The 9226-nt window shown below is 37.2% G+C and overlaps 1 protein-coding gene across 1 annotated transcript; it reads right to left on the bottom strand.

The window, feature by feature from the left end:
- Positions 1–2854: 2854 nt before the first annotated feature.
- Positions 2855–3784, bottom strand: LOC123388229 (olfactory receptor 4P4-like). Its single transcript, XM_045067528.1, has one exon. The coding sequence runs from the start codon at positions 3782–3784 to the stop codon at positions 2855–2857; it is 930 nt and encodes a 309-aa protein (XP_044923463.1).
- Between the last annotated feature and the right edge of the window lie 5442 nt (positions 3785–9226).

Genomic DNA, 9226 nt, shown 5'->3' with positions numbered 1-9226 from the left:
CTTGGTCCCAGGGTCCTGGGATCAAGCCCTGCATCAGGCTCTCCCTGCTCAGCGGATAGTCTGCCTCTCCTCCATCTTCCTCTGCTACCACTCATGCTATCTCTCACTCTCTCTCTCTCTCAAATAAATGAATAAAATCTTTAAAAAGGGAACAAATATGTTTCATTCTTGTGATTATTTTGTAAAGATTATCAGTTTTCAAAAATTAACAATAATTATCTTTTAAATTATTTTTTCTGTTACCCAAATCCTGGAGTGTAATAGATACATGTTGTTTTCTCCTACATGATTCATAATGTCTCTTAATATATCTACTTTTTTCTATCATTTCTTCTTTCTAATTCAGTGTTCTGGTAAATCGTTAATATCAAGATTCCATCCACCCTATTTTTCTTAAAATATAGCCACTCCTTTGTATCTATCAAGTTTCTAATTAGAATATCCTATATTCGTTTCTTAAATTATTTCATCTTTTAATACCTTGGACAACTTTGAGATTCCTGTTGCTATATCGTGTTTTTATTTATTTATTTGACAGACAGAGATCACAAGTAGACAGAGAGGCAGGCAGAGATCGGGGAGCAGGCTCCCCGCTGAGCAGAGAACCAGATATGGTGCTCCATTCCAGGACCCTGAGATCATGGCCTGAGCCAAAGGCAGAGGCTTTAACCCACGGAGCCACCCAGGCACGCTGCTATATCATGTATTTATTTATTTATTTATTTATTTAAGGATTGTATTTATTTATTTGAGAAACAGAGATAGGGAGAGAAAGCACAGGTAGGGGCTGGTGGGAGAGAGGGAGAAGCCGGCTCCCCGCTGAGCAGGAAGACTGATGCAGGGCTCCACCCCAGGACCTGAGATTATGACCTGAGCTGAAGGTAGATGCTTAACCATCTTAGCAACCCAGGGACCCCTATAACGTACTTTTAAAATTATTTTTTACTTTTATATAATAAACATACTCATATTCTTTTTGTATCTGAGAACTACACTCAAGGGTGCTATTGTATGACATATTCTGTTATAGCTGTTTTCTACATAACTTCCTCTTTTCTCAGTAATTTTTGCTGTGTGATCATATGCTTTGCACAGAAATTAAATATTTCTCTCTCATTCTTCACTGTCTACCCAAATCTGTTTATTCTGATTACAGCAAAGATAGAAGCCCCTGGAAGATGTTATTTTCTACACTGTGTACTTCTATGCACGTGTGTGGATGCGTGGCAATTCAACGTTGTACATACAGCATCCCTTCTTCATCTAACACCACTGCCTTTATTCAAAACCTACCAAAATGTTTTGTTATTTGTTTTTTGTTTTTTTTTTTTTTTCCTTTTTGGGAGCTAAATAAAGAATTTTTCTTGTTTTGCTTATTAGGACAAACAATTTCATATAATCCAGTGAACATCCTATGTATTAAAATTTCCCAATTGTGATCACCAAAGTCTTCATCTTGCTAACACAATCCAATGCTCTGTTCTGGGAAGTTTTTCTTACCTGTGCTATAGGGACTATCTTCTTAAGAGTTCTCTTCTTTCTAAGAAATGTGTATCTATGACAGACTGGTTTGTTTGCATTAATAAACATCTTACATACCATGGATCCTAGACGTGCCAGAAGTTTCACATATTTCTAAACCATTTAGTGCACTCACCCTAGCATTTTTCTATTAATAATACTTTTTTTTATTTTATATATTTTATGTCAGTAATGTATTAAGAAAGAATACTAACACAGGGTATATAACCACTATCCTAAAATTAAGCCTTAATTACAATATAAAACATGCTAAAGCAACAATAGAATATCTATATTAACCAAAAGAAATGCTCAAAGCAGTGCTGCTCATACTGGCCAAACAGGAAATGACCCAAGTGTCTAGCAACAAGAGGATGGATAAATTAGCCGTTACATACTCACACAATGAAGTACTATGAAAACACTCAGAAAATCACAAAACATGAGGAATAAATTTCAGAAGCATAATGAAGAGACACTAAGAGTATGATCTATATCATTATTTTTCCACGAAGTACAAAAGTATATCAACCTAATTGATGTAGAGATGAAGAGAGTGAGGGGAGGCTAGTGACTACGAAGAGAAACAAGGAGGCCTCCAGGTACCGGTAATTTCTAACTCTTCATCTGGTTGCTGATTACAGGATTTTATTGTTCCTTTTGTGGTAATGCATGAGCTGCATATAAATGTTACATGCAACTTTCTGTGTTCATGGTTGAGTAAACAGTTGACAATTGAAGGTATTATTTTCTTTAGGTCTTTAGTATTTTAAGGTAAAAAAAAAAATGCATGCTCTGTTTTATCTTTTTTACTTTTCCCAATACAATGGCCAATAGGTGATATAATCTTTTGTACATAAGATATCATCTGATTGTTTTATAACACATAAGCACAATTCTTTTTTTAAAAAGTATTTATTTTAGAGAGAGAGAGAGAGAGAACAAGAACACAGTGGGGAGGGGCAGTGAGAGAGGAAGAGAAAGAATCTCAGCCAGAGTCCCACTGGGTGCAGAGTCCCACGGGGCTCGAGCTCAGGATCCTGAGATCATGACCTGAGCTGAAATCAAGAGTCAGATGCTCAACCTAGTGAGCTGCTCAGGTGCCCCTATAAGCCTAATTCTTAATACCTATCTTAGGTGGAGAGGCATGTGAATAAGAATTACACTCCATTTGTTGATAAGGTGTCAGAGTGAACCATAAAACAACAGGGATGATGCTTCCTGCTTGCCCTCTTATCCCTCCAAGCAGCGGGGCCGGATGATTAGAATGGACCTTACTCAGTCTTAGGTTTCAAGGAACCACAGCATGAAAATCAGAAAAGCTTTTGCAAACCTACTTTCCTTCCGACAGTACATGACGACACCACACTTTCCTCAACGCGTTCTTCATCTCCATGTTTCTCAGTGTGTAGATCAGAGGATTGAACATGGGGGCAATGATGGTGTAGAAAAGAGCAAACACTTTGTCTTCTGGGAAAGTTGTGGCAGGCCGAATGTAAATGAATAATGCAGGTGCAAAGAACAGAACCACGACTGTGACGTGGGAAGTGCAGGTGGAAAGAGCTTTGGAGCGGCTCTCTGCAGGGTAAGCCCTAAGGGTGTATAATATCAGAAAATAGGACACCATCAAAATCACAAAAGTCACCAGAGCAATCAGTCCTGAATTAAGAACGACCAAGAGACCAATTCTGTATGTGTCTGTGCAGGCCAGCTTCAGTAAAGGATACACATCGCAGAAGTAGTGATCTATCTCATTGGGGCCACAGAAGGGTAGGAAGATGGTGAGGAGGAACTGACTGGCAGAGTGGATTAAGGCCCCAGTACAGCAGGCTGTGATGATAGTGTTACACCTCTCTCTGCTCATGATGACGGTGTAGTGCAGGGACTTACAGATGGCCACGTAGCGGTCATAGGCCATCCCTGTGAGGATGAAGATTTCCACACCTCCAAATAAATGTGTGGTAAAGAGTTGTGTCATGCAGTTACTGTAAGAAATGGTCTTCCTTTCTGCCAGTAAGTCAGTCATTAGTTTGGGTGTCACAGTGGATGTGTAGCAAAGGTCGGAGAGTGAGAGGTAATTAAGGAAAAAATACATGGGTTGCTCAATTAGCTGACTGCACATGATAGAAATCATGATGAGCAAGTTTCCCCCACAAATAGCAATGTAACAAAATAAAAATAATACAAAACAAAGCATTTCAATATTCTTGTTTTTGGAAAGTCCCATGAGAATAAATACCGTGACATTATTGCTTTGATCCATGGTCCACTGTAGATAGAATACAATAATCACCTGAAATACAGAATTCATGAAGCCATATTTAGAAGGGTTCTTGAGTAGAGTGATGATCATATCCTATTCAAGGAATTCACTAGGTTGACTATACCTCATCCAAGTGTCTCAGAGAATAAAAACCAATTATTCAATTAACATAATTCCAAAGAAGACTGTCGGAGAACACATATAACGGATTTCCATTAAATCTATGAGCAATTGTGACCAATGTCTGCCTTAGTGAACACAAAGGCCTTTGATCAATCCCCAGTTGAGTCTTAAATGTTACTTAAAACACAACACTGATTGCCTAACAATGTGACCCACCCAATACTTTTATAATTTCGGATCAATTCTGACCAGATATCTTCATTACACCTGTATTTTCATGATTCAGGGTCACGGTTCAGCCCTAACCTTATACCTGACTTCTTAAGCAATTCTGATTTAAACTTCCTCTTCAACTCTATTACTGAGTTAACATGGTCACCCATACAATGAATAATCACACTGTAGTAGAGATGGAATTTTAAAATAAAAATATTCATTTTCATAGTGGAATTTTAAGAACTTGAATTTGTTAAGGATAAATTATTGAGAAATAACTTCATACAATTCTCCAAATCAGATTACAGTGATATTAGCCAGTAAGTTAAAGAGACTTTTTTTTCTTTGTTTTTGACAGACAGAAATCACAAGTAGGCAGAGAGGCAAGCAGAGAGAGAGGGGGAAGCAGGCTCCCTGCTGAGCAGAGAGCCCAATGCAGGGCTCAATCCCAGGACCCTGGGATCATGACACAAGCCGAAGGCAGAGGCTTTAACCCACTGAGACACCCAGGTTCCCCTAAAAGGCTATTTCAATTTGAATAAAATATAATGCTGAATATACTACTGGCTTGAATTATTCATTAAACATATCTGAAATATGTTCTTTATCCTCACTCATGCATAAAGGCTTTTTGCATAATTTTAAGTCCCTAAGTAAAGAAAGTCTTAGAATGTTCTTAGGCAAAGCCATTTCATCAATCTGTATGCATTCATTCAGAGTTTGCTAAAAATATTACTTGAATCTCTAGTTGTTCTAGTGCAGACGGCTGTAGCTATGCTTAATGTCCTGCCTGGCAATCCTAGGTTCAACCTCCTGACAGTCACAGAGTTATCACCACTAACTACTATGTATTTTAGTGTCTGTAAAAAATCATGTGTAGGGCATCTGAGTGGCTCAGTAGGTTAAGCATCTGCTTTCAGCTCAGGTTATGACCTCAGGGTCCTTGGATCTAGCCTCACATGGAGCTCCTTGCTCAGCGGGGAGCCTGCTTCTCCCTCTCCTTCTGCTCCTCCCCCTGCTCATGCTTTCCCTCTCTCTCTCAAATAAATAAATAATCTTTAAAAAATAAATAAAAAATAAAAATATTTTAAAAAATCACGTGTATTTTCTGATGATTCATTATAGTTTTGAGGAATCCCGTAACGTCTTAATTGAGCCAGTAACTTCAGATATGACCTTTGCACATCAATTAATTTCTTTTAAGAAGTTCTTATTCCTTTGAAACCCAGAAAAATATATCATGTCTATACAATTCAGACGAAGACTCAACTTTGATCATAGGTGAGAAAGACCTTTAAAAACAAAACAAAACTGTACACACATGACACTATAATTGTATTAAAATTAATATGCACAAGGAAAAATGAAATTACTTTAGGTTTATAGAGGTTAAGGAACTTATGCATAGTAGCATGATTAGTGTATATAGCCAACTAGAATTTATAACCTGAAGTTCTGACTCCAGTGCCTATGTTTCTAAACACTTTACTATACAGCCTCTCAAAAGGAAAATACTGAAATAACAATATAAATTTAACATGATCTCTGGCTGCCCCAACTCTGAAATTTGCACACATTTCTGAATCTTCCAGATGAAACCAGAATCACTCCTGAGTGGATCGTGGCCCCAATTTTAGTCACTCAAGTTTAAAGGGAAAATGTGTAAAAGGAAACACAGAATTGTAAGATTGACTCAAGTCTCTGTAAGACACCACAAACCAAATCAGTTCAGGGTTCTGAAATAAATAGGCCAGCTCTAGAAAAAAAACAAACATACAGCTTATGTGCTCCTCTAGGAACCAATGTAATTCCTATTCTCACAAGCATGAGTAGTGATACAGCAACTTCAGCTGCTGGCCAAGCAAGAAAAACAGGTAGGAGAAAACCATCTTGGTGCATGCCCTAATACTGCCAGACCTTACACATTTGGGACCTGGTATATTCTTGGCATATAAATGTCCTATCTGTAGAATGAGGGCACTAGCTTCAGTAATCCCATTATGATGTCTTCTGCAGAATTAAAATTACCTTATTCCTGGTCAATGTTTTACTGACCATCTTCCTAAAGTTGTAATAATTTGTTCTTTTTTTTATGTGCAGGCGTCTAAAAAAACAGGCAAAATTAGCACATGACTTTGATCTTATTTCTCTAGTATATGAGATCCTTCCCTCAATAGACAACCAAGATCTCTGAATTTAGTCCTCTCTGAAACCAAGAAGTCTTATGCTATAGAATTCACAGTAAAATCTACTTTAAAATGAGCTGCTAATTAATATGTTTTCCCAACATAGTAGTTAAGAATATGTTTTTCTTTCAAAAGCTATCATTACAGGGGCTCCTGGGTGGCTCAGTGGGTTAAAGCCTCTGCCTTCGGCTCAGGTCATGATCTCAGGGTCCTGGGATCAAGCCCCGCATCGGGCTCTCTGCTCAGCAGGGAGCCTTCTTCCCTCTCTCTCTCAGCTGCCTCTCTGCCTACTTGTGATCTGTCAAATAAATAAATAAAATCTTAAGAAAAAAAAAGCTATCATTACAGATTTGTGCAAATAATGGTAAAAAAAATTACTCACATTTTTTCCTCTGCACTTACTTTGAATGTGTTCTTCTTTTATTGTTTTTTATGACTTATCTTCATTGAAATCACAGGCATTCTTTAAATATTTGAATTTTTTTTCTTTAGGTTTCTGACTTGAAATTTGTCTTAACTCAGTGAGGGCTACTGTGAGTTCCACGTTCTAATTTCCTCCAATGTATACATAAAAATAATACCATAGTCATGCATTTTTTGTAACTACTTTCACCTGTCATACCTTCAGTTCAAATAAATGATAGGAGATCACCTGCAGAAAAAAAGTTTGAAGTCAAGAAGAGGACTTCGTTTTCCAAAATTAGTCAAATAATAATTTATATGCTTTGTATTTGTACCACCACATCATTCTTGAGGGTTTCAAGGCTCAAATGCTAAGTAAAATTTTAGGTAATGTTTATATCCTAAAAGTACACTTGTTTCCTCCCAAGGTGTTGCTTTTTTAGTTTGAGTTAATTGTTTTCTGTCCCCAAGTAATCAGTTCACCAGTTAGTATCCTCTTAGATCCAAGTTACCTGGGCAGCTTTACAGCTGGATGACTAATGCCCTACACAAGAGGTCACGGCAGCATGTTAGAATCCCACTCATTAAAAGGTCCTTAGTGACTGAGACCTGCTGTTTATGCCCATTTGAGTTTCTTTTTCCCTGTGTTATAATCTGGGGATTGAACCTTAGTTCTGGTCCTTATGTTAAGAAACGATATCCATCATTCCCACATAGAGGTTTTTTTTTGTTTTTGTTTTTTTTATTCTCTGGGGAAAAAAGATATATATATATATATATATATGTGTGTGTGTGTGTGTGTGTGTGTGTGTGTATTTTTTAATGTATTTCATTTAAGATATGTTTTCTAATTCTCATTTAAAGTAAAAATTTAAAGGTGTATTTCTATTAAGGTAAAGTTCCATCTAAGGTAAATTAATTTCCATTAAGGTAAATCTTAAGGAAATTTACAGACATAATGGACTTCCTTTCATGTCTTTTTAGGTTTGCAAAATGCTCATTGAAATACTTTGTCAACAGTGGAGTTGAATGTTCCATAATTTTACTCTGGTCTTACATCATTTTCAATAATCTTTCCTCTTCTTACACTTCTATTCAAAACGCATACTTGATTCTGCTTTGCCTTGAGCTCCACCAGCGACAGCAGATATTTAGTGAGCATGTGCTCTTCATCAGACCTGAACCACTGATGGGGTAGCTATTTCTCTATACAACAAGTCTGTGCGATAGATAGTATCACCAGCCTCATTTCACAGATGAACAAACCGGGGCACTGAAAAGTGACAACGTAAACAAGTGATTCCCATGAAACAGAGGTGACACGTGTGGGGAGAAAGAGCATGAGCTTCTGGAAGGATAAAGATGCTTTTTTTTTTTTTTTTGTCTTGAGTAAAAGTTAATGGATATATAATCATTCATTATTTTGTACATGAATACTCATTTTGTGCCTTATTCAATGCTTAAAAAAGCATAAAAATAGCTCAAGCTCATAGGCTTTGAGAATCAGCACAAGCTTTTGATTTTTTTTTTTTAAGATTTTATTTATTTATTTGACAGAGAGAGATGACAAGCAGGCAGAGAGGCAGGCAGAGAGAGAGGAGGAAGCAGGCTCCCTGCTGAGCAGAGGACTCTGAGATCATGACCTGAGCCGAAGGCAGCGGCTTAACCCACTGAGCCACCCAGGCGCCCCACAAGCTTTTGATTTGCTTCTAAAACAGAAATTACAAAAAGGATTGTGGGAGATCACCTTACAATCAATCTGTTTCTTATAATCCAACTAAGCCGTTGTTTTTCTCCTCCAAACTTCTGCTCTTGCTATTAGTAGTTTCCCTTAATCTTAATTTAGTAGGTGTTTTTACGTCTCTTTCAGATCAGACTTTTCTCCATGGAACCCCCACGATTCCTCTTCTCTTTTCTTGACTAACTTTGACTTCACTGTCCCTCCCCTTCCAGCTCTACTTCTTTACTCACAAGCTCATATACTTCATGGATTCTCTTCCCCTTAGAAAAGGTTAAATGTATGTCTTCCAGTATCAAAGTATATCTTCCCGAGTTCCTTACAGTGCTTTCATATCTAGGATGCATTTTGAGCTATTTTGTGTAAACTGTGTCATGGGTCTAAGTTCATTTTCTGCATGTGGACAGCCAGTTGTTCCAGCGCTGTTTGCTAAAAACATCTTTTCTCCACCAAAGTACCTTTTCCTTTTTGTTCCATTGATCTTTGTCTGTATGCTTTTTTACCAATACTCCACTGTCCAGTAATAGCATATACTCTTGATTATTCTAACTTTATACTAACTCTACTTTGTGTAATATGAGTCCTACAACATTGCGAGGTTTAAAAAAAATTATTTTGGCTATTGTAGTTGTTTGCTTTTTCATATGAGTCTGAGAATCATCTTGCTGCTATCCTAAAACAAACAAACAACAAAAAAAACAACAACAAAAAAACCTTGCTGGGAGTGGGGAAATTGATATTTTCACAGTATTGAATCTTCTAATTATCAAGCTATGT

This window comes from Mustela putorius, unplaced genomic scaffold (assembly GCF_011764305.1).
Source record: "Mustela putorius furo isolate JIRA1106 unplaced genomic scaffold, ASM1176430v1.1 tig00000127_pilon_pilon_pilon, whole genome shotgun sequence".
Taxonomy (NCBI): Eukaryota; Metazoa; Chordata; class Mammalia; order Carnivora; family Mustelidae; genus Mustela; species Mustela putorius.
The sequence above is the reverse complement of the archived record's forward strand: the minus strand, read 5'-3'. Positions and strand labels throughout refer to the sequence as shown.